Below are 24,856 nucleotides of genomic sequence, written 5' to 3'. Positions count from 1 at the left end.
ACTAGATCCCATGCCCCTGGACCCCCGAGTCCCCCCGTCAGGTCCAGCCCGTGTTGTCCCTGGCACCCGGTGACCCTGAACCATGACAGGCTCAGCCCACGTGTGACCCAGAAGCTGGGTGGTGAGGGGCCGTGAGTTCGGTCAAGAGGCTGGTTTGTGCCCTTTCTGCACCTCAGCCGCCTCCTCAGCAAGACCCAACTTACGGGATCATTATGGGATGGAGACGGGTTTTCTAAGTCAGGGGTTCAGATCAGGTGCCGGGGACGGGAGCCACCTGGGGTCACGTCACATGCAGACTCGCGGTCCGTGGGCCGAGAACCTGCATTCTCCCCAGGTCCTGGGGCTGGAGAAACCCTGGGATCATTCACCTTCAGAGGAGCAGGAGCTGGACCGATGCAGAAGGGACACAGAGAGGCGGCCCCTCCTGCCGGCCTGACGTGGAGGGGAGGGGTCCCGCGTGGGGGAGGGGGCGGAGGGAGCTCTGTCACGCACGGAATCCTGCTCCCGCCTGGCAATTACAGTTCATCGCTGCGGCACTAATCCTTCACAATCAGTCATTAGCAGCTTAAGAACCACTTAGCATGGCGCCCACTAATGAGCTGGCAGAAGTGGGGATCTGGCAGAACCAGAACTTTCTGGGGCCGGGCCTCGGAGACGCGGAGACCAGTCTGCTGGTCCCACAGCCCTGGTAGGCCCGGTGGGCAGAGCCAGGGCTGTCCTGGCCCCCATGCCAGGACACTCCTGCCCTCCGTGCCCCAGGAGGCTCTGCGGCCAGGGCGGGGGCTGGAGGCGCCAGGCGCTGACGTGGGGCTTGCCTCCCCCGTGACTGTGACCCCTGTGCACGCCCGCAAGGCCACAGGCAGCATCTCTGCCCCGCGGTGCTGGCCCCTCCCTCAGCCAAGCTGGGCGCACAGCCAGTGCCACTCCAGGGCCCCTTCGGTGGGGCCCCCTCCTCACGAAGGCAGCCTTGGCCCAGGGCGTGTGGGGGCAGTTGCTCCACAATGCGTGTGCTGAACCCCACTTCAGCCTGGGGACCCCAGGTTGCCGCGGCATGAGCCCTGGGACCCAAGGCCCCGGCCCAGCGTTGCGGTGGGGGACAGTGGCCCTGAGGGCCCCGCACGGAGAACAGGCAGGGGTGGCAGGGTTGGTGGCCCCTCCACCATGGCGAGGCCCAGCCGGCTCTGGCCGTCAGTGCCCAGGGCGAGGGTCCAGGTGGCAGGCAGGCAGGCAGCCTGGGCGGGCGCGTGTCCGAGAGTGTGTGCGCCCCCTCCTCTGCCCGGGCCAGTGGCCCTGGGCTGCACCCGCTGTCCCCTCACTTCTCCGGGCCTGGGCCCGCATGGGGGCGGCCCCTGGGCCAGGCCGACCTCCGAGAGGGAGCCTGTCAGCTCGGGGACCAGACACACACGCAGTGAGCGGGCGGGTGGTCACGAAGGCAACTTTATTCACAGGAGCCACGGGCTTCTTCGCTGGGGACCGCAGGCCCCCCCAGGGTCCCCGCGAGGGGGCGAGCGCGGCCTGTGCCGGACACCGGGGGCGGCAGGCGGGGCTGCAGGGCGACGAGAGCCCAGGCAGGCGTGCGTGGCTGTGCGGTCCCGCGGGGCGCGGCCTGGGTCCCGGCCTCCACGCGCTGCGGCTAGGCCACGGTCTGGCGGCTGAAGAGCTCGAGCGTGAGGGCGCTGAGGAAGGCCGGGATGCTGTCCTGCCGCTGCAGGTGCAGCTCGATGAGCTCTGGCACCGTCCGCGAGAACTCCGTCTCCAGCAGCTGCATCGTGGTGCCCGCGGGTCCCGCGGCCTGCAGGGCGGTGGCAGACGGGGTTAGCTCGGTGGCGGCCCGCCGGGTCTCCCGCTCCCTCCCCCAGGGGCCCCCATCGGCAGGACGGGGTGGAGCCGGGAGGCGCAGGCGTGTGGGGAGGCTGCGGCCTGCTGTCCCTGCCCCCTCGGCTGTCAGAGCTGGGACAAGCCTGCCTGACCCCTGAGTCCCGTGCTCCTGGGTTGGGGGTGAGGGGCGTGCAGTCAGGTCCCGGTGGGCGGGGTCTCACCCACAGTTCTGGAATCTAGAGGCTGGGACGTGAGCCCGGCCTTCGCTCACCAGGCCCCCAGGGCAGCCCACCCCCCTCCCCGCCCTCTGACCCCAACCAGGCGATGAGGGCGACAGCGGGACAGACTGAGCGCCGGCAGGTGCCGTCCTGCGCACAGGGGCTGGCAGGTGCTCTCGCCGGGACACTGCGAGGCGCAGGGCCTGGCTCGGTCCCACTTCACAGGAAGGCGGAGGTGCCTGCTGGGGAGGGAGCGGGCGTCCTCCGCGGGCAACGGCCACGTGGCCCAGCAATCCCACTCGCGGCATCTGCCCCAGAGGGAAGGTGACGTCCGTGCACCCAGAAACCTGACGCAGACGCTTGGAGCCATTGTGTCACGAGCGCGAAACGTGACTGCAGCTGTCGGGGGCGGGGGGAGAAGCGGCGCGTGGTGTGGCCCTCAGGGGACAACGACTCGGCAGATGGACGTCGAATACATGCTAACAGATGCAGACCACGTGTGCATGATTCTGCTCACGGCGTGTCCAGACCAGGGCCGCCCACGGACACACAGCGCAGGCGCGGGGGGCGGGGCCGGGGCCTCTGAGGTGCTGGGAACGCCCCGACCTCAGACCGTGGTGGCCGCACCGCTCTGAACGCCCCGGCCCCGCACCGGAGGGCAGGTGTCTCTGTGCAGCTGCCACCGGGGGGCCCAGCGGGAACCTGGGGAGCCCCGTGGAGCGCGGGCCTGGACGAGCGGTGCAGTCGGGGCTGCCCCTCGGAGATGGGGGGCAGGAGCCTGCCCGCTGCCCTCTGACCCCACGGCCCCTCCGCGTGGCACCACCGAGCTGGGGCCTCCCCGCGTCGTCGCCCTCGCGCGGGCCCTCGGGGCGGCGGCCCTGCTGCGCTGCCTGTTAGCGTTTAGCCTTGTCATGGTTCAGCACAAACTGTTTCAGACAAAAGTAAAGAAACCACTCTGACCTTTTCCCAAGAAAATCCTTTCATTGCTGCTTCTGCTCTTGATCGTTTTTTCCCTTAAATGTCAGGGGGGCTGATTCTCCTCAGCTGGGCCGGGGAGTGGGGGTGGCAGGCATAGCCCAGGCTGGTGGGGGGGGGGGGCAAGTCCCACCCTGACCCCCTTCCCACCCCCGCCAGGCTCCGCCCCCAGAGGTGAGCCGGGCACCCTGCCCCAGGGGACTGCGGGTCCTAACCTGCATTAGGAGAGTCAGACTCCCTCACGGTCGTGGCGCCGAGGCCACTGTTGGGGACAAACGGACTCAACCGAAGTCTGAGCAGCGTCATGGGCCCTGTGCCCGCCCAGGGCAGCTGCAGGGGTGAGGCCACAGGACACTGGCCGTGGCCTGGCAGCCTGGGGACTGGGCGGGGGCACGGTGACCAGTGTCTCACTGTCCACTGAGCCCCGATCAGGACAAACTCGGGGTCTGGGACCGGCGCTCCCACCCCGTCGGAGGGGCCCGTCCCCAGGGGGCCGTGGCTGCCACGTCACCCGCCGGGCCGCTGCGCGAGGCCGGCCATCCGTCTCTGCTTGGCACGCTGCCACGCTCAGATACCACCTGGTCCCTGGTCCCTTGTAAATAACTCCAATTAGGGCTGCTCACTTGGAGCCAGAGCGCAATTTTTTAAAAAGCAAATTGCCCAGGAAGACATGTTGGTTGTCGCTGGATATTGATGGGCCGACTGCTGCTGCTTCCCCCGCCCCAGTGTCTGCAAGTGACAAGCCATGGCGTGGCTCGCAGGCGCCAGGGGACCGAGGCACACCGCCCTCACGACGCCCCCCTGCCCCCAGCTGTCGCTGCGCGGCCCCCGCTCCCCAGCGGCAGGCACAGCAGCCTGCAGGGCGCCGGCAGGCCCGTGGGTCTTGCTCAGGGCTGGCCCCAGCAGCGGCATGGGGCCGCGACGTTCTCTTCACTGCGGTGACTCTGATCACTGCCTGTCCCCACGGACCGCAGGAGGGCCTGCCCGACGGACCCGGGGTCCGGGGGTCCCGGGAGGAGGCTGCGGCCAGGACCCACTGACCCCCAGGTCGACTCTCACTCCCACGTGGGCTTTCCCGGTGGGCGGCTGCTAGCAGCGAGGCCCCACGGTGCCTGCTTCACAGCGGCGTGAGCACTTCATGTTCAGCTCTGTGGGCGACAAGACACCTAACGGGACACAGCTGCTGGGCTGCGTCCACAGCCCACGCTACAGGGGCCGGATACCGCCGGGGGTCTCCCTGTGGAGACCACAGACACCTGCTGTCAGAGGCGGCAAAGAGACGGTCTCGGCTCTGTGGCCAGAAAATCGAAGTGCTCCCGTCTTCAAAGGGACCTGGGCTCTCCCGCTGAGAACCTGATACTCCCAGGCGCCTCCATGTTCACAGGCCGACACCGCCAGGAGCTCGCCTTGAACTTCCACACTGGAGTGAGCCCCGCGAGCCTACGCCACGGTTGTTCACACGCATAATGTTCACCCCCACACACTAACACTCATACTCCCACGCCCTCACGCTTATACCCACATGCACTTACACACACGCTTACACTCAAACATGCTCACACATGTTCACCCCACCGCCCTCGCTCACCCACACGCACTCGCACTCTCTCACGCACTGGAACACGCTAGAGGACACCTGGATGGCAGGTGCAGGCCCGAGCTGAGGTCTGGGCTGGCTCACTGAGGTCTCTGCATCGCAGGTTTCACGGCGACTGCACGTTACCCACGTGGTACCTGTGAGAGCTGAGCGGTGCTGAGAGCAGAAGTACGATGCCACCCCTGCTCTCACGTGTGCAGCCGCCCGGGCCTCGCTGTCGGCCGGGGACACACGGCACCTGGCCCACCCGTCAGCCTTGCCCCCATGGAAGACGGCCTCTGTGGACGCTCAGCGTCCTCCTGCCCCCGCCTGGTGTGGCAGCTGGAGGTGCCGTGTGCGCGGGGCAGGCCACGCCGCCGGGCCGCTGCCTCTGGCCCTTCAAGCCTCCAGGCCTGTGGGTCCCCCTCAGGCGGCCCCGGGGCGCACTGTCCGGCCCACTGCTGGCTGCCCTCTCCCTCGGCTCAGCTCCAATGGCTCCTGCTGCCCGACGGCCTGGTTCCAGCACCCTGGCCACTGTCGAAGCTTGGTGTCCCACCCCGTCGGCGATGCCTCCTCTCCCCGAAGGCTGGGCGGGGCGGGGCTCCCCCAAAGCCCTCCCTGCCGCCGTGCACTAGGGGTGCCCCAAGCCCCCTTGTGTGCTCTGTCCAGGACCGGTGTCCCTCGGGGCAGCCCGCACAGCGAGGCCACACTTCTCGGCCCCTGATGCCGGCAGGCGGACCCGAAGAGGCAGACGCTGCTGCACAAGCAAACAGGCAGAGGGACGTGCGGCAAGTGGGTCAGGACGACTTGGATGGATGCTGAGCGCTGAAGCAAAGAGCGTGTCCCGCACAGGGAACAGCTCACCCAGTTATTCCTGCCTAATTGCGCCGAGGAACACGTCCAAACACGGTGCGTGCTAATTACACCGGCGTTGCTGGAATTCACCGTCCCTGGCCAGGGGTGACCTTCCCCGGAGCAGCTGGCAGGGCAAGGCGGGCGCCCCAACACTCGCAGATCAGCCTCCAGCCCAGGCTGTTATTATTACCCTGTTTAGGCAGCACCACGTGCTCCCACGGCTGCTCTAGATCCACATGCAGCTGCTCCACGGCCTCACGAGGGACAGGCTGTGCACGTGGGGTGGCGAGGACCAAGGGGCCAGTAGCTCCCAGGGGGACCCAGGGACCCAGGCCCGGCGGTGGAGAGGGCCCACCTCAGGGAGCGGAGGCCACTGGGAACCCTGGGGTAGAGGAAGGTCAAGGGGGGCCGACGAGGGACACCCAGTTGGGTCCAGAGGCCGCCCCACCCAGTCTCACGGGCTGAAGGGCTCTGAGGACCCGGCCCCTCCGCGACCCCGCACTGCACTTTAACGCTGCAGAAGCCTCTGCCTCCCCCTGTCCCACCTGGACAAGTCCTGCCACCTTGGAGCGGGATTTTCGGGAGCTCACGGGGCAACGAAACTGTCCGGAGAGCCATGTGGCCAGAGAAGTGGCAGCGACCTGGAGTCAGACCTGCCCCTTCCTGCCGCCTCCTCATCCAGTGTGATGGGGGGCACGTCACGGCCCCACCCCCAGCTGCAGTCTCCTCACTGTGAGTGGGACGTGGTGTCCGAGTTCCGACCCCAGAACGCTCAGCAGGCTTCTGGCCACGACGGAGGTACAGGGACAGGCCTGCCTGCTCCCCCAAAGCACCGGAAACCCGAGACACTACCTACAAAATGGTGGTTTCCAGTCCTGGCTCAAGGGAGCACTGGCCCCGTTGGGCCCGTGGGAGACTCCCGGGCAGAGGAGGGAGGGGCCCGGCAGAGCTGGGGGCCCACTGGGTCGAGGAGACAGAGCCAAGAGTTTGGGGAGACCATGGTGGCCAGAGGGCTCAGGACGAGTGCCCGGGAGGAGAGCCGGCCACGGAGCGAGGACTGAGCAGGGGCCCCGTGTTCTCGACCAAGCACTGGCCGGCGCCGAGTGAGATGGCGCCGGAGCAGGGGGACACCACGCGGTTCCAGCACACACAGCCACAGCACGCGGCACCGCACGGGGGAAGCAGCGCCCGTCCCCACCAGCCATGCAGACAGCCGCGGGGCCCCCTGGGGTGGAGAAGCAGGAGGGTCTCCCCTCAGCGGCAGCTCGTCAGCCTCCTCTCCCTGATGCTCCCCCGGTCCTGCCACAAATCCTCAACGAAGACCTGAGAGCGTCACCTCGGAACAGCCACAGGACACGGAAATATCTAGCCCCACCCAGGTGGAGTCATTATGCGCGGCACCCCTCCACGGTGACAGGCACGCACGGCAGGGGGCGCCGTGAGGAGAACCAGTACTGAGGGCAAGATCAGTAATCATGTTGCATCGGTGATTATAACTATTCCACGTCAAAGAAGTTAAGTCACAAGAGGCGCCAGCAAGAGGAAGTGCCCCGTGTGGGCGCGGCGGCAGCCTAGACCCGCGGCAAGAGGTCAAAGGCACTGATGGAAGCGGCTCCACGTGAGAGACAGAGCGCGAGCGGGACAGAGGGGCACGCCGGGAGCCCTGCCTCCGGCAGCCACGCCGTGTCCCCCTGCCCCCGAGCATGACGGGCTTCTCGTGTAAGACACGGCCCGCGACGGCTGTCACGCGAACAGGCGAGAGAAGCACCAGGCTGGGCAGACGGGCTCCCCCTTCTGCGGAGAACCCCACAGGACACGTCCGGAAGTTACCAGCATGAGTTAGGGCACGAGCGGGAGGTCAGCAGCCCGGGAGCCCGCACCGGGAACAGCACAGCCGTGCGGACCAGGTCCTTTGCCGGCAGCATCAGGATGGGACGTGCCGGGGAGGCCTCTGGGGAAGGGCGCCACGCCCGCGCCCTGGGCCAGGGAACGCTTGGGGGTCGGAGACTCGGGGCTGTGGGATGGCACTTCCGCCGGTGGTCCTCAGGGTCGCCGTGACCCCACGGCCCGAGTAGGCTTTCCTGCACAAGCTGGCCACGCAGCCCAAAGCCCAGAGGCGCGGTGACTTCAAGCACCCGCGCAGCCTCGAGGAGCAGAGCCCGCCCCCGGCCCCCTTCCCGGGCCCCGAGCGCGGCACACAGGCCCGCGGCGCCCCCGTGACGGCTGGGCCACGCCGTTCCTGGGCTTCACACCCTGAGCCGACACCACAGACCCCGGCAGCCGAGCGCTCTGTGGGGAAAGCGTCTCCTCTCGTGGGTGGGGTGTGGGTGCGACCTGGCGGGAGAGGGAGCTCTCTCCCTGCCCGGCCACAAGCGGCCCTGCTGCCACTGCTCCCGGACACGGCCGGCGCTGGAGCCAGGACACAAGGACAGCGGGACCCCGAGGAGCAGATGGAGGGAGGTAACAGGCCGTGTGCTGAAGGGCCTGGGTGCGGTCACTAACACCAGTGGACAGGCGGATGTGACCAGCGGCGGGTCCCCCGTCCCAGACGCTGCGGGAGGGCTGGTGTGCCTTTTGCTGGCTCTGGGTTAAAAACACCCCTGCGACTGCCATGGGCTTCCAGAAGGTCCCACCTCGGCAGTCACGCCGCCATGAAACGAGGCCCTGTGTGGCAGAGGCAGGCCTGACGGCTGGAGCGGGACGGACAGAGGGACTCGTCCTCAGCTGGCTGCTGTGGGACAGGGTCCGTGGTGCTGACACACGGGAAGATGCCTGACCTCTTGCGGGCTGGCTCCGTGGGACCCGGGGTAAGAGCGGCCTCCGTCCCGCAGGACAGGAGCCCGGATCCCCCCGCCCCCAGGCCAGCTGCTTTGATGGCGGCTTCATTTCTGTCTGCTTCTGGGTGGAAAGCTGCGGTGAGGCTCAGCCTGTGTGCACCCCGCCAGGCCCTCAGGGTGCTCTCTGGGGGGCTCCCTCCAGGAGGTCTGGGGGGACTGAGAGGCCGCTCCCAGCCCTCCAGCCACCAGGGGCCAGGGAGCACGGGCCACCCCGGCTGTGGGAAGACCTCCCATCATCCAGGCCACATCGCGGGGTCTTGCTCCAGCCACAGGTGCTCCTGGCTGAGGCCACGAGCCAGGCCCAACGTCACCCCCGGTCCCCAGCCCCCGAGTTCCTGCCGCCGTCCTTGTCCCGACCACCCACTCCCCCCTCTGCTGTCGGGTCGGTATCATCTGCAGGTAGCCTTGTTCTTCATCTTGGGCTGAAAATCCGATCATGAAAGGGAGTTCTCTTTCTTCTTTTTTAATTAGTGCCTGGTAACATCACCAGCTGTGAGTTTACAGCTTTGCAGGTCTTGTGTTTCTCACACTGATTACTCACAAAGGCTTTTTCGGCGGCATCAACCCTGCAACCGCCGCGCCAGTAATGAAGCGGGAGCGCAAGTGCGGAGGATCCCAGGTTCACAGGCGGCCCTTCCACCTGCGCTTGGCCACCGCCGGCCCCGCGGAACGCAGCTGTCCAAGGGGCCCACCCGGGGCCCAGCCGCCGGCTCTTGCAGGCAGCGGAGGAAGCTGGAGTGGGCGCTCCACCCACGGCCCTGAGACTGCCCTCCTGCTGCCGATTCCCGGAGCTGCTGGGAGGTGGGCGCCGCCTGGACACACTGCCCACCTCGTGGGCTGCATTCTCGGCCCCCTCGCTCCCGGCGAAGCAGAGCTGGAGTTGGGCGCGGAGGGCAGGCCAGGGCATCAGACTGTGAAGGTTTCTTAGGGAAGATGAGTTAGAACCCGAAGCCAAAGGCTCGGCCCCAGCCTCGCTCACTGGCCGTCTGTACCTGGCTTCCCACTCGTGCGCCTGGAGAGCAGGGAGAGCCCCTGGGCCCTCCTCCGAGGGCAGGACCCCCCCAGGAGCCTCTACATAGCTCGGCATCAGGGTCCGGCGGCCTGCTGGTGGCCACCGCCGCCCGCAGCGCGGGATCGGCCTTTGTGTTCTGGCCTTGCCCCTCCTGGTGAGCCTGGGGTGCTCTGATGGACAGGAAGCCAGCACCCTCCCCCCGGTTCCCAGACCCAGCAGAGCGGCCAGGCCCCGGCGCTCACGGGGGGCTGTGTCCCGCAGGTGGGCCAACTTGATCAGCTTGCGCCTGGGCTTCCTCCAGTGCAATTGGTCGGTCACGGTTTAATGTTCTTTACTGCAATTCTATTTTAAGATGCAATTAGAACATCTCACTGCCAAAGTGCATGGTTCCCAACTGGGCTCTCCGCCCAATAGAAAGGAATTAGAAGCAGAGACGGGTGGGGACTTGGGCTCCAGACTTGTTTCCAAAGTGGCAGGTTTGGCCAGGGCTGCTCTTCCTGGAGAGAAGGCGAGGAGACCCCGTTTTAGGAAAAGGCTGTGACCCATGTGGGGGGCTGAGCTGTCTCCCGCCCAGAGACCAGGGCTGTAACGAGCCTCAGCTACGCCGCCCGCAGTGAAAGGGCACCTCCCGCAGCGTCCGCATCTCTGCCCTCAGTGGGAGGGGGGGGGCGCTCAGGAGGTTCAGGCCTCTGCACGGCACAGGCCCACGCACCCACGTGCCCAACAGCAGAGGCGCGGTGACCGTGGGAACCACGGCTGGAATAGTCATGAATGTTGGCGTAACTTCCCCAGGATGGCGAAGGCAGTTTAAAAAGCCGCCAGTTTTGGGATCCTGGATGTACTGGCCAGGGTGGCTGAGCCCCACCTGTGCAGGGCGGTCAGCGTTCCCAGGGGCAGGGTGCACACATCCTGCACTGACCCTCTGTGACCTGCAGGGCAGCCTGCTGGGTGGCAGGCTCACACCTGGGCACCTAACAAGCAGATCCCAGAGGAGCCTGCACAAGACCCTGGGGGAGGGCCGCTGGGCCCAGGGAAAGTAGAACCCCTGGGTGGGGGTCACAGGGCAGGCCGGGAGCTGGAGCTGGGGGCCGGAGTGGGGAGGGGCCCCCAGGGCTGTGCACGTGGGGCCTTCCTGCTGTGCTGGGGGTGACACGGCCCTGACACGTGCTCATGCCCAAGGCACAGGCTGGGGTCTGAGGGACGAGACAGCCCAGGCCCCAGGCCCCCCTCCTCCAGGGCCGCCCCCAGGACGGCCTGGCATGGCTCAGCACGGCCAGTCACTGTGCAGGACGGTCCACGTGGCCGACCCCGTCTCCCAGCTGGGGCTTCTGGGATGATCGCACTGTGGGCTCTCACACCCCTGCCCACTGGGGCCCCTCCTCTGTGATTAGTGGCAGATAACCACCCAGCAGGCTACCGCCTGCACACAAGGCCTGGGAGCCTGTGCAGAACAAGGGGGAGGGAGAGGCCATGGTGAGGCCACTGGGCACAGGGCACTGTCACGGCCGGGCTGCGGGGGCTGCCTGCAGGGAGAGCACACAGGACTCCCGTGGCCGACCTGCTGCCTGGGCGGCCCCGCTCCTTATTCCCAGCCCATCTGCAGCTTGTCCGCCGCAGAGGCTGGGCTGTGCTCTAAACCACCACTTGATCCTGCACACGCTGTGCATGGAATGCTAATGCGGGAGAAGCAAAGGGCTGTGACCTTGGCCGATGAGACAGCCCTCGCCACCTCCTTCAGTTGTGCTGACAGCCCAGAGTCAACAAACCAAAAACGACGTCCCGGAACCCAACGGGGCCGCTGCGCTCTGGCGCATGGGGAGGGGCTGCAGGCCGGGAGACGGCAGCTCGGCCCGTCCGCTTCTGCCCTCAAATTCTCGGCTGTTCTCGAGCCGGGAGAACCGAGCTGGTGCCGGACGGTGGCCATGGTCAGAGGCTGCAGACATGCTCAGCCTCACCATGGAAATGACAGGCAGACAGAGACCGTCACTGAACCGGGGGCCCACCTGCTCTCGGACGTCAGTGTCTGGGACACCTGGAGAGGCCGCAGAGTGGGGACACATGGTGGGAAATTGGCACCCATTCTCTGCAGGCTGAACGGGACGTGCCCCTGGAGGCTTTCCAGTGCCAGGCACCAGCGCTGCCACCTTGTGCCACAGCCGACGTCCTCCCGCCCGGCAGCGCCCCGAGCCCCTCAGCCACCCCTCCCTCCGACTCCACAGGGACCCCCACGCTGCGGGCATGCCGGGGCAAAGCCTGGGTGTGGGGACGGGGGTGTGTGCCCTCCCTGGACAGCGTCTCACCACTAGGGTGGATGACGCCCAAGCCACAGGGTGTGCCCACACCCAAGGACACTTGGATCCCAAGGTGGCCTCAGACTGAAGGTTCGCTCAGAGCCCATGAGGGGCCAGCGCACGGAGAGGCCGCAGGGCCGGGAGTGACGGCCCAGACCCAGGTGACCTGCGGGGGGCGGAATCCACGCCCCAGACCTGAGAGCCACCCCGCTCCATGCGCCAGCGTCCACAAGTGCCATGCGTCTCCCTGCCTCCCCCCACCCCCCGACCATCCAGCCGGAGGGAGGAGGTGCCCCCGTCTCTGCAGAAGCCCCTCCAGTGACACCGCCGCGTGTGCACCTTGTGTGAGAAGGTCTTCCATTCCATCCGCGCCCCGGCCACCGCGAGCTGCTGCCTGCGCGCAGACGCGCTTCGTGGGGCTGGAATTACATTACGGGGTCTTCTCTGTCCTGCCAGTGGCTGTGCGACTTCGCTGACCACATTCACTTAAGAAAATTCAAAACATGCTCTGCAGTTGATTTGCTCCTTGGCCCCAAGAATGGGACATGAATCGCCTCCCCACACCCAGGAGATGTCTTCTTGTGACTTAATTTCAGAAATGTTCTTTAATGGGCTGAACGCCCCCTTCTGTCCCGGGAAAGGGACAATGCTCTCCTCTTTGGGGTGTTTGGCGGCCAAGACCTCCCCTGACTGGGCTGCCCTTCGCTGTCGAGTAGCCGCAGTTTCCTTCAGGACACGGCCTAGCGCAGGGAAGTGCCTGTCGTCACTGACAGGCAGCAGAGCAGGTGGCGGGGCCTCGGGGACGCGGAGGCGGGACGCACAGGAACAGAGCAGGGCGGCCTGAGGTGCTGGGCAAGGGCTGAGGCGCCGCCCCTGCTCTGGAAGCCGTCCCGACGGCCGCCCTGGGCTCCTCAGGCTGCGGGCTGACCCGTGCTGTGCGGGCGTGGATGTCACCCTGGCCACCGTGCAGCTCCGGCGTAGGATGTGACAGCACATGCCTGTCAGAGCCCGTGGACGGCGGAGCACGGAGAGTGAACCACAGGCTCAGAGCCAGTAGCAAGGACGTGCTGGATCGTCCCCTCTAACAAAGGTGCCACACTCCTGGGGCCCAGGGACTCAGCTGCACTCTCTCGTCTTCACATACACAGGCACATACAAGCATGTCCACATACGTGTACAGAGGCATGCACACAAATGCGCACATACGCACGTGCATGTGGTCAGCTCTGATCTGAGCCCCGTGGGGTGCTCCGGCCTCACAGGCCCCCGACCCTGGCTCCATTCCTGGGTCCCGGTCCCTGTCAGTGCCTACAGGACAGCACTTGGACACTGGGGAGGCCACTGCCTAGATGACACGCTTGGGCACGGGGCCGGCGGAGGGCCTGCTGCCCCCTCCTGAGTCCGTCTCCCTGACGTGGGCGCATCCCCTCCCGGCTGGGAAGGAGGGGGGATGACTCCTTGGGAACCACAGCAAGACGAGGCGGGGAGCACGACCCGCCACCCACAGAACTGCCCACCCACCCGCGCAGCTCCGCAGGCGTCCCCAGCTGCGTGCGCAGAATGACCCTCTCCTGAGAGTAGGAGGCAGGGACCCAGGTCTCTCGCGGGGGTGGGGGTGCAAAGGCCAGGCGGCGGCGATGGCAGCAAGGACCAGGACGCACAGTAGGTCCTCCAGCGGGGCCCTCGGCTGCCGGCACATGCAAGCCGGACCTGCACGAGCAGGACAGCGCACAGTGACTCCTGACTCTGCTGTCAGCCTGCCCTGCCTCAAGTGTCATCTTTGGGACGAAAAACTCACTGAAGTGGCCGGGAGGCTGCGTTGGCAGCGCTCATGCCCCAGAGACACAGCAGCCCTCTGACGGAGCAGGATGCAGAGCAGCCCCGAGCGTCATCGTCCCCACCCCTCCTGGCCACGGGCTGGCCTCCACTCCTGTGGCATCTGCCTCTCAGGGCTGCCAGCGCATGTCGAGGTGCCCCTGGGTCATGAGGAGGGGACCCTGGAAACCCACAAGGCCAGCAGGAGGGGCACCCCAGAGGGAATGCAACTCCGCCAGTGTGAGACCTGCCGGGTGCACAGGGGTGAGGAGCTGCGCGGGGGCGACATGACCCTGGGCGCCTGGGCAGCGCTGGGACCGGCCTGGTGCCTGGAGAGCAGTGACTGCCCGCGCCGTGAGCCCCCTCAGCCCCTGGGTCATCAGCCATCTGTTCTCTTCCGTTCTGTCTCCTATTTTCTCCCGTGTGCCATCCGTCCATCCATCCATCCATCCGTCTCATCAGTCCTCAGTGAGCACTCTGTATATCAGGCCTCAAGCAGGTGGAGGGTAGCAGGTGTGGGATGCGGTTCCTCCCATCCCCAAGCTCAGGGTCGCTGGGAGCGGTGCAGTGACAGGCAGGTTACTGACACACTCAGCTCTGGTCCCCCAGTCAGAGACTCCCTGCCAGGAGACTCCACGGCTTCAAGCTGGTCCTCTGGGCACCCAGAGGTCCCATGAGGGAGCTGGGAGGCTCAGTGCCCCGGGCTAGGGGCTGGGAGGGGATCTGCTCCAAGGGGGCCTCTGGCCGAGTGGACAAGGCACACATGCCGCCACCGGGCCCGCAGGCCAGCAGGGCCGGCCGCAGCCACGCCAGCGCCCAGCATTCTCTGCAGCAGGGGCGGGTGAGGGAGCCCCAGCAGCGCGCCAGCCCCCACTCCTTCGATGCCCTGCACGAGGACCTGAGCCTGGGGGGGGGGGGGCCGTAGGGGGTCAGTTTGCGGAGGGAGGAAAGCAGGGCTCCACGTCTTCTTTCCCTTTGTGCCTCGGCTACTGCCGCCAACCCACCTGCGGCTGGAGCGGACCCTGCCCAGGGGCTACCAGGGCACCAGGGGAAGTCCTGGGAGGCAGGGCAGAGGAGGGACCCCGGCCCAGACGTCACAGTCCCACCCTGTGTCTCCCACAGAGACCCCCAGGTCAGGAAGCAGGGTGTGCGCTCGGTGCTGCCCTCACTGCCCCAAGCCTCCAGGACCACCGGTCTCCCCCCCAGGCTGTGTCCCCCACGACAGCAAGAGCCCCTCCTGTGCCCAGCGAGGGCCGGCCCTGGGCAACTGCCACCCAGCATGCGCATCAGAGCGAGGCAGCTAGCACGCTCCTGCCGGCCCGGGGGCCGCCCTGGCTTCTCGTGACAACGCGGTCCGAGACCCGATGGTTGCGGTAGGGCCCGGGGCACCTCCCAGCCCAACAGCGGCTTTCTCCCTGGCCGTTCAGCCCTCATGGGACCTGCACCCCTCGACCCAGCCCAGAGACACGCGCTTGCATGGGCAACAGTCACAGATGGAGGGGTCACGGCAGAGCCGGCTCACAGCGGTCCCGCCCCGTGTCTGACAAGACGCTCAGCTGCTTTCTAGAGACAACAGCCCCACCCCCAGCTGTGCGGCTGAAGCGGCACAGCAGAGAGAACGCAGACCCCAGGGAGCCCCGAGTCGGGGTCCAGCCCCTCCTGAGCCGCAGGCCTCTCCCCACCCCGGCAGCGCCCACCTTGAAGACGAGGCAGTCATCCTTGCGCTCGGCGTACATGGACGCCAGCCGGTACTGGCTCTCCCGGGTGATGTCGATCTGGTAGCCCGTCAGGGTGTAGCACACCTTCCGGAACTCCTGCACCTTGCTCTGGAAGACCTCCTTGAGCCGCTGGTTCTTCAGCTCGGCGCTCTCCACCTGCTTCTTCAGCTCTGCGGAGAGAGCGGGGAGGTGAGCGCACGGGGTCTGAGGCCCCCGACTGCAGGACGACAGGGAGGGACACCCGCCACCCATCAGCACCCCTGACATGTGTGCTTGGCCACCAAGTGGACAGGACAAGCCGACCAGCAGCCTGGCTGCTCGTGGCAACAGCCAAGATGTGACTCTGTTAGAAGCAGCGAGGAAAGAATGGCGTCTGAGCGCCAGCCACCGCCAGGTGCTGAGCTACGGACCACGCCCGCCCCGGTCCCTCCAAAAGGCTCAGCTCTCAGCTGGCACCAAGGGGGGGGGGCACGTCAGGATGTGAGGGGCAGGGGGCGGGGAAGGGCGTGGGCCCCCCTGGGCTGCAATCTCAGGTGGGCCTGAAGGAGAGGCACCGATGGACGGACGGAGGGCACTGTCGTCCGGGTCCTGAGGCCCCGCATGGGTGATGGACAAACGCTCCCCATCTGCAGGAGTGCCTGCTGCCAGCGCCCCGTGGGGCCGGCACTGAGAGGCAGTGAGGGGGGGCCCGCAGAGCAGAGGTCATCTGGAGATTCCGGGTCATGCTGTCCTGGGGGCTCCCTTGCCAGCCATCAGAGACCACAGATTCCCACAGGCTCCCTCAGCAGGGCCTCTGTGCCTCCTGCCGCGCTGCCACGGCTGCCGGCCGCACGAGGAAGATCAGCTGGGCAAGGCCATCAGGGGGACGCACAGCAATTAGCAGGAATCCTCACCCAAGGAGCCTTCCCAGTAATTAAACCTCGATTTATCACCCATAAATCAGCAAGGCTGGCTCCCTTACACACAGGTGCTTCCTGGGGCTCCAGTCTGGAGCTGGACGCGGAGCCCTGCAGGGCCTGGCACTGCCCCTGGCAGGACAGCTGGGGTCCCCGTGGGCTGAGTCCCAGGGTCCCCACCGTGGCAGGGACCGTAGCTCCTTGGGCTGAACCACAGGACCTGTGGCATGGCGGCCCTCGTCCAGCCAGCCAGTTAAGTGGAGTCTGCAGACAGAGCCACGCCAGGGGCCACTGCAAGGACCACGCTAGACCCCGGGGCAGACAGTGCCGTGCAGGCTCCGGCTGCCGCCAGCGGCGCTCAGTTCGTTACGGGGCTGTGCCAAGGTGGTGCAGGCGCCCTGACGGACAAGCAGGGACGCGAGACTGGCCCCCCGCCCAGCAGAGCCGCCCGACTCCAGGGCACACCCCCACACCTCCTGGCCTCTCACACGCCCCAGGACACGCCAGGGTCTGAGCACGCCCCGCAGACCTGCCCTGCCTGCCACTCTGCGGGCAGCCTGGTGCTGGCTCCGCACGAGGGGCCCTGGTCCCAGGGCACTGCCCTGCGGCCTCTCCACGGCACTCGGAGGGGCTGCTCTGGCGCCTGTCCGCCTGGCCGTGTGCCCAGCCCGCCCCCGCCCCCACTCATCACCAGCTCTGATGGCCCTGGTGGACACCGCCGGGCTGGAGCTGGGAGCCTCTCTGCCGGGGACATGAGCGCAGAGCCCTTGATTAATCGAGCAGTCGGACTGTGAAATCAAGAGGGCAAGTGGCAGCTTTGACCCCAGTGCTCACCCAGAGCAGAGCAGCCAGCCCACCCAGGATGGTCCGTCAGCAGGAGAAAACCTTTCCTTGAGCAGGAAAAGTCCACAGCCCACGCTTCCACGTGATATTTCACCCTGTCAGAGGCTGCACGGCCTTGAATGGATCTCAGGTGTCCAACGGGGAAAATTACATTTTGGTCATAACTGCAGCCTGACCTTGGGGAAGTTACAGCCGGCTGCCCACAGACATCTGAGTGCTGCCTGTTCTGGGCTCACGCCTCCTGCAGGACGGGCGCAGGCTGGGGGGCGACGGGTCACGCCTGGGAGGGGAGGGGGTGGCACTTGCACTCCTGGGGAGCCAGGCCCCAGGCCCTGGGAATCAGGCCAGGCCCATGTGGCCTTACGGTGCCAATGGCGGGAGAGACAGGGGCATGGGAGGGAAGGCACTCACGGTGACATGGCCTGGGGGAGGTCAAGGGGCCCGGCCCGTATGCCTGACCCAGGGGAGGCCAGAGGCTGCAGCTTTGGGGCAAGGCCACCTCAGTGAAGGGGGTCAGGGAGGAGGCCCCACAGTGTTCTGACCCCTCTGCCACCCCTGCAGCTCAATCACACACACGGACCTGGGTGAGCGAGCCACATTGAATCAGGTGTGAGCTGGGCCTTCCACCTCGGAAAGGCTGTGTCTGGGCCGCAGCCTCTCTCCAGAGGTCTCGGGGCTTCCTCGGGGCCCAGGGGCCAAGGGCCAGCCACCCTGGTGGCCCACTCTGCACCCACCCACAGCCATTTCATTGCCCGCCCTGCTGGTGACCACACGTGGGCACACGTGTGGCCGTCGGGTCTGCTGAGAGCTCCATTTGTGCACGCCAAGCCCTGGCCGCAGCGGCTCCGGGAGTCCAAGCAGGTCCACCCTGAGGGCCCAGACTCGCTCTTTCCATCCTCCCTTCCTGCCCTGGTGCCCCGCCCTCCAGCCACACTGACTGGGGAACGCTGCACAACCACCTCTCCGGCAGGTGCCAAGGCCCTCACCTCACCTGCCAGCCCCCACACCCTGCTCCCTCCGCAGCCCTCTGCTCCGTTCCCTGCAGGTCCCCGGGGAGGGGGCATCGGGAAGGAGGGCGTGGTGGCGCGGAGGGCAGGCAGAGGCTGTGCGGGTGGGGTCGGCATGGAGGTCAAGGACCAGTGAGGCCAGCTCCTGAGCCACATTGGCTGCTGTGGCTGGAGACATGGCCCAGGCCGCTGGCCACCTCCAGCCTCATCGTCCATGTAGCCCGACACCTGGCTCCTCCCGGGCTGGAGAGGCAGCGGTGAGAGCTCTGTGGGCTGGACACAGACAAATATAAACCAACAGCCCAACTGTGTGCCACAGGCTGGCAGAAGTGGTGTGCCCTCTGGGAGGGGCGCCAGGATGGAGCGGTGTTTACGTGCACGTCTCTAGAGATCAGGTTCACAGCTGAAAGCTGGGGAATGGTGTTATCCTGGAGGGCGGGGAGAGCACGTGGGAGGTGGGCAGGGGACGGTACGGAGCGGGACGCACCAGGCCGGGCCAGCCCGGTCGCTGCAGGCCCACAGCACAGGTCTCACCAGCAGTGGAGCCCAGCGGTGCCCGTTCTACTGAGAGGGCGCGACTCTGTTTCCTTCACGTCAGTCTGCAGGCGCGAGGGCAGGGAGGTCTCTGTTCCAGCGACCCACAAACCCTTCAGAGGAAGCACTTTGGACGGCAGTGAAATGCTTTTAAAAAATGTCAACGGCCGTTAGGAGCGTAGCCGCAGGGGGTCGTCTTGTCCTGTGCCCCCTTTCATTGGGCCCAAGCCAGGCCTGCGGCACTGGACTGTGGCCTGCGGGGCTGTGGGTGACGGGCATGGGGACTGACCCTGCATGGACGCCTGCTGACAGCTGGCCAGTCCTGTCCGGCGGCTGCGTCCTGGACCACGGACAGGCCCCCAGCCCCCTCACTGGCTCCGTGCGCCAGGGCCCCTGCCCTCCCGGGGCCCTCTCCGCAGCAGCTCCCTGTAGGGCTGGCCCCACCCACGCCCGAGCCCAGAGGACTGGGTCTCACAGCAGGAGCTGAGCAGGCTGAGCCTCCTGTGGGGCAGCCGGCCCTTCCCAGCGCAGTAGCTGGGAGCCGAGTGCAGAGGGCAGAGCTGGGTCCAGGAGGCGGGCAGCCAGAGTCCAAGGCCTCGCTGGGCGTCCCAGACCTCGGAGCCCCGGGCAGACACAGGACCAGACCGAGGGTGGGGCCGGCAGAGCTACCAGGGCGCATGCTTCCCTCTGGAGGGGGCGCTTGGTCAAGGTGAACTGCTGAGAGTGGACAAGGGACCCTGTCCTACTCGCAGGGCCTCCCAGAGGGCTTCCCATCCGCCCCCACAGGCCTGGCAGAGGGGCCCAGGACACGGGACCCTGCAGAGGGAGACAAGAGGGCACCTCCTCTGGGGGGTGGGGGGTGGATCTGGGGTGCGTGCTGTCACGTGGCCCCGGTGCACAGTCCGCATTGGAGCAAGGGGACCGCAGGGGACAGGAAGGACAGGGGACGCGGCAGGGGGTGGACTCAAGATGTGCTCGACCCGTGAGAACTGGGACATGACAGCCGGGGGCCTGGGAAGCTGGGGCGACAGGGCAGGACCCCTGCAGTGGGGAGCGACGGAGCAGGGCGCCAGCGCGAGGGTGTGCCACGGATGGGGGAGCCCACGCCTCGCTCTGCTGAAACAGATGTGCCATGAGCAGCGGCTGCGCCTGTCCCTCTGAGTGGCCGTCGCGTGGCCCTTTGAGCCCATGGTCACCTGCGAGGCGATGCCCGCCCTGCCTGCCCGTGCGCCACCGCCCGGCTGCCAGCTGGGGACCAGGCCTCGGCGGACCCGCCCAGGCCCCCGCACCAGCTCTGTTCAGGAACTGGAAGTAGCTTTTGAAATTTGCCTTTGGGGACTCAGGACAGAGCCATTTTTCTTTCCGAAAAGGGAATAAGAAAACACTTAACCATTGCTGAGGTACTTTGGGCTTAAAAAAACAAGGAGGACAAATATGTCGCCATTAGAGGCAGCGGCCCTGAGCCCAGCAGAGTCAGGCGCTGTTTCTAAACCGGGTGCACAGCACTCAGAGGGCAGCAGCTGACCGGCAAGGAGGGGGCTGCAGGAAGCAGGGGTCTCAGCTGCCCCCACAGGGCAGGTGCCTTTTCCAGTTTTCCGAGAGGCTGGACAAGCAGCTCCCAGCTCTGCTCCAGGACAGGAAGGCCACCTGTGTGCCTCTGACCCGGCCCTCGGCATGCCCTCTCGTCTCTACACCCCTGCCTCTGCGGCCTGCAAGGGTCCTCGGGCAGCGATGCGGGCTGGCCATCCCAGAGGTTCACACCGTCCACAGCGGCGCGGCGGCCACCATGGGCATGACGCTCACCTGCCTCTTCTCAGCGCCCGTAGGAGGCCGAGTGCCAGACACAGGGCCCGGAGGCGGGGCCATGAGGGCCCGGGCGACAGCGTGGCCCAGACTGAGACAGTCGCCTCTCGGCAGTGGGAGCTGAGTTTCCAAAGCAAAGCCAGCAGGGGACGGACCACCCTTGGGGGCTTCCTGAGGTCCAGAAGGCAAGACGGGAACTGACCCTGGGACTGGCCATGGGTGAGGGACAAGGCAGGGATGACACCTGGAGATGGCACCAGGCCGCTGGCCGAGCTGTGGGAGGACGGCACTGGCCCTGCTACCAATGGCCCTGACGGCGGCAGGCAGGGTGGGGGTCAAGCTGCCTGTGACAGGTGGCGGGAATGCATGACCGGTGTCTGGAAGTTCTGGAGGAAAGACACACCGTGGGGACAATTCCAGCCATGAGTTGGAGAGCCAGGCCGCACAGGAGCTGCTCAAGGTGAGGCGCTGGTCTGGAGAAGAGAGGGGGAGGCAAAATGTGGCCCTCGCACCCGAAGGGCGCTGGGGGCATGACGTCAGCGCGTCCTGAGTGGTCCCTGCGGCCCGACGAAGCCCCAGGGGGACCCGCCTCTGCTCGGGCTCACCGGGGCAGCTGCATGTTGGCTGCACAGACCTCCCGTCCCGCCCGGCCTGACCCCGGATGAAGCACCAGGTGCGTGGAACGTGAGGCTCGCAGCGGCGGCCGGGGCCCGCCTGGCTGTGCACCCTGCGGTCAGCGTGCTCTGGGCCTCCAGGCCGGCGGCGGGGCTGCGGGCTCTGCTCGGGGCCCAGGCTGGGCCATGCTTCCACACTCCCAGGGCTGAATTATTCATGCCCTGTAACTCCTAAACTATTTCAGTTTTACACTTTAAAATATTTAATAATTAGGCATCAAATATTTATGCCATTTTATCAGTGGCTACGGGAGGCAGCCCTGCAGGCCTCTGACTGTGGTCTGAGCCGGGCCCTGGCTGGCCTGAGGTCCCCAGGCACCGCACACAGGCGCCCTGCTGGGCTCCTCTGAGGGTGCCTCCCCACCCTAACCCAAACTCAGGGAGGGGCCGAAGCGGCTGGCAGTGCGGAGGGGGACATGGCCAGTCTGCTGAGACCCGCTCCCCACACAGCACTCAGGGCACAGTGGGCACCACCATCCCCAGCTGCTGGCTCCAGTGACAGGTGAACCCACCGTCCACTCGCCAGAGCCGTCTGCCGCCCACGGGGATGCCTGAGGCTGCAGGTCCCTGGGCCACAGTCTGCACTGTGAGCCTGCACCCCCCGTGGGGCAGGAAGTGGCCTGTTTTGAGCCTGGAGAGACGTGTGCCCTGGAGTGACGTGCAGAGGGGCGGTGCATGCCCACTGCCAGGCTGCCTGGCGGGCGCTGCCTGGGTGAGCTTGAGGCCGGCTTTCCAAGAGAGGCGTCTCTGTGACTGACGGCTCCCTCCACAGACAGCCCGTCACCCTGCACGAAACGATCTGAAAAGACACCAGCAATTACAGCCCAGCAGGTTACGGAGTGGGAGAGTCCCGGGGTGACAGGCAGGCGCTGATGTGACATCACATTCTCAGGAAGGCTCCTGCCCCCTGCCACTGGGAACAGAGAGCAGCCCAAGCCACAGAGGTGAGAGAAGGGCCTGGGAGACGAAGGCCAAGGCGGGGCCGGGAGGCGCTCGGGGGCTGGGAACCAGCTTCCTCGGAGGGTGCGCTAGGGAAGAGTGAATAAACTGAAGGGACACAGCCCACCTGCTGGAGCTGGGCAGGGAGCCCACTTTGGGGACACTCTCTGGGGTGTAAGCATGTCAGCATCAAGGACAAACTGCAGTGAGGCCCCCAGCCCCTCTCTGTCCAGTGGACTGCGTGCTGCATTGCCTAGGCCTGGAGGACAGTGACAAACAGATCAGAGTCTCAGTCCCAGCGGAAGCTGCCTTTCCACAAACACAACCAGACAGGTGGTGGTCCTCTAGAAGGCGGTCAGTGCCAGGGAGGACAGGGAGTGGGACAGGGACAGCCGTCCGCGGGGGCAGGGACAGTGTGGGCTGAACAGCGAGGCTGCAGGACTCCAGGCCCCAGGGGACAGAGTCTGCACCTAAACCTGCACTATCAACTGATTTTCAAAAACCAGCAAAGCGATTCAACAGGGAGAGCCTTCAGCAACCTGGCATGGAAGCAGCGAGCATCCAGCTGGAGATGCGTGCACACCTTCTCTGCCACATCTACAGACTGAGCCACGCGGCGCGGGGCCCCAGGTAAGGGCTTTTGGGGAAGACCCAGGACACGGGTGAGCATGGCTTTCTCAGGGCAGGCAGAGCACTGAGCGCAGAGGGAAGCGTCAATGGAACAAAAAGCCTCTGCTCGTCGGCCGGCGTGAGGACAGTGGCTAGGAAACAATCAGGGGCTAAAACTCAGGCAGGTGACCGTCGCAGCTGGTGCTCGGGACTTGGGTCATTCCGACAGGTGTGCGTGGCGTCTCGCTACTTTGGGAGTTGTTTGGACCATGCCAGTTCTGCTGGGCCCGAGAGGCATGCGAGTGGAGGGGGCAGGCAGAGGCCAGTGGCTGGACGGAGAGAGCGCAGACCCCGCAGACCGGCCGACGCCAGCAGGGCTTCCTATGCCGGCTGTCAGGGCGCCGAGGCAGCCTGATCTCCCCCACCGCGCTGCCAGTCTCCCCCACAGACAGTCCTGGCCTGGCTACAGGCTCTCTACCACCCTGTCTACAAAGCAGCAGAGAGAAAGGCTGGGGAGGGAGAAAGGTGGGCAAGTCCCCATGCTGGAGATGTGGCTGGGGTGGCGCCTGCAGAGGCTCCAGTGGCTGGAGGAGGGGTCCTGCCACACGAGCACCCGCGCCCTGCGCCCACGGCAGGCACGGCCCCCGCCCCTCCAGGGGCTCAGGGCTGTCTGCAGGGGCCTGGCTGTCCCCGCACGGGCGCTGTAGCGGCATAGCTGCCGGGACCCTCCTCACAGGCCGCCCTGTGCCTCGAGCAGGCAGCACACTGGGTACCCTCCAGCAGAGAGGCTGCAGGAGCCCCTCTGGCCCTAGGTTCCCATGGGGCACACTGGGTACCGTGGGAAAACAGGGTCCCCAAGGGCCCCCTCCTTTGCACTGATGGACGTGCTGTCTTCTGCACGTTCTGAGTGATGTTCTGAGGGTGCGACTTGGCACCTGTGAGGCTTGGAGGGAACAGACCCCAGTGGTCCCTTTCCTGGAGGGAGGAGCGCTGTGTCCAGACCTCGTCCCCCGACCCAGAGTGCGCAGCGCGTGGGGCAGCATGTGGGCAGCGGCTGCTGGGGCCTCTGCCAGGGGCTCAGGCCGTGAAAGACGCCCCTGAGTCCGTGCAGCACTGGAGTCACCCAGGATCAGTGGGCACAGAGAAGCCAATCGATGGCATTAACGCGTTCTGGGGTCTGAGATGACATCGTTCAGCCTGTGCCCTCCCCGCTGCGGCCCAAGTCATGTCCTGCTGCTCTGCAGGCCCGGCCACCAGACCTGCTGCCCAGCCCCTCCCGTGGCCTGGTGCCTGCACTGGATGGTCAGACGGATGCCCAAGTTGCCCCAGTGGCCACTGAGGACGGAGCGGGTCCTACCTGCCACCTCCTTGGACGAGGGCAGACACGAGGCCTCCAGGTCGGCCGGCACGGGGCCGCCTCTGTCCAGGGCGCTCACCAGCTTCCGCAGCCGCTCGCACTCCTCCCGCAGCTGGGCCTGGTCCTGGCGGAGGCCCTGCCGCGCCTCGCTGGCCGGGTTCACGCTCATGTGCAGCACCTTGGTCTTGCTCTGGTCGTAGTCACCCTGCAGGAGCACAGGGCAGGGGGGCAGCTCAGCGTCAGGACGGGGGAAGCAGGCGCTCAGGAGCAGGGGCGCTTTCGACGCCTAAATGCGGAGCATGAGCCAGGACCCTCTCGGGGTAGAAACGGCACTGGCCCGACCCCCAGCCTCCTCTGGCCATGTGTGTGGTCACTCCCATGAGCCGTGGTGCCGCTACATCCCTCCAGGAACTGCAAGGAACAAATGGGGAGACCACAAGCCCCAGGCCTCCCCACCCCCCTTCGCAACACTAGATCCTTGGTACATGAGCCCCTTCTCTGAGTTTTAACTACCAAATGTCAGAACAGACCGCGATGGACACCTTTCAACACTCCACTGGCTCAGGGTCCCATGACAGGGGCTCCTGCTGGCCCGCAAGGCCGCCCTTGGCTGCAGGCCTCTCATCGCCTGGCTCACGGTCTTTAAGAGCAGGGCCCGCGGATGAAAGATACAACCCGTCCCACAGCGCAGAGGACCCAGGCTCCCACACAGTCCCCGGGCCAGTGCCTTCAGGACTCTCCACGGTAAGAACAGGGCTGGGGTTCCTGCAAGGACCGCTCACGTCGGAGGCAGCACAGCTGTGTGGCTGCCCTTCACAGGGAAGTGGCCTGCTGTGGGGGGTGGACAGGAGCCCGCACATCATTTTCAAACGTTATTTAGTCTGCTGCCCCCCCTGGAGGGCAGGGCAGGCACACAGAGCCAGTCACTGACGTGGACGGAGCCAGGACTCCTTCCCGCAGGCTGGGTGGCAAGGCAGAAGCAGGGCCCGCAGCGCTGCCGCTCGCCTGCTGTGGGCCCGGGGGGCGAGCAGGTGGGAGGAGAGACGGTGGCTCTGCTGAGCTCTGCTGTGACGACAGCT

The 24,856-nt window shown here is 66.5% G+C and overlaps 1 protein-coding gene across 4 annotated transcripts in view; it reads right to left on the bottom strand.

Moving 5' to 3' along the window:
• Nucleotides 1-1,625: 1,625 nt before the first annotated feature.
• MAD1L1 (mitotic arrest deficient 1 like 1) overlaps nt 1,626-24,856 on the bottom strand; it is a 151,432-nt gene continuing 128,201 nt past the window's right edge. For all 4 annotated transcript variants that reach the window (XM_090288696.1, XM_090288693.1, XM_090288695.1 and 1 more), the window contains 3 exons: nt 23,778-23,982; nt 15,095-15,285; nt 1,626-1,792 (listed from right to left, as the gene is read on the bottom strand). In XM_090288696.1, coding sequence (XP_090144822.1) covers nt 1,634-1,792; nt 15,095-15,285; nt 23,778-23,982 — 555 coding nt within the window. In that variant the 3' untranslated portion in view covers nt 1,626-1,633. The remainder of the gene's footprint in view (nt 1,793-15,094; nt 15,286-23,777; nt 23,983-24,856) is intronic.

Source organism: Furipterus horrens, unplaced genomic scaffold (genome assembly GCF_987537825.1).
Source record: "Furipterus horrens unplaced genomic scaffold, mFurHor1.1.pri manual_scaffold_10, whole genome shotgun sequence".
Classification (NCBI taxonomy): Eukaryota; Metazoa; Chordata; class Mammalia; order Chiroptera; family Furipteridae; genus Furipterus; species Furipterus horrens.
Note: the sequence above shows the minus strand (reverse complement) of the source record. Positions and strands in the feature narration are given on the sequence as shown.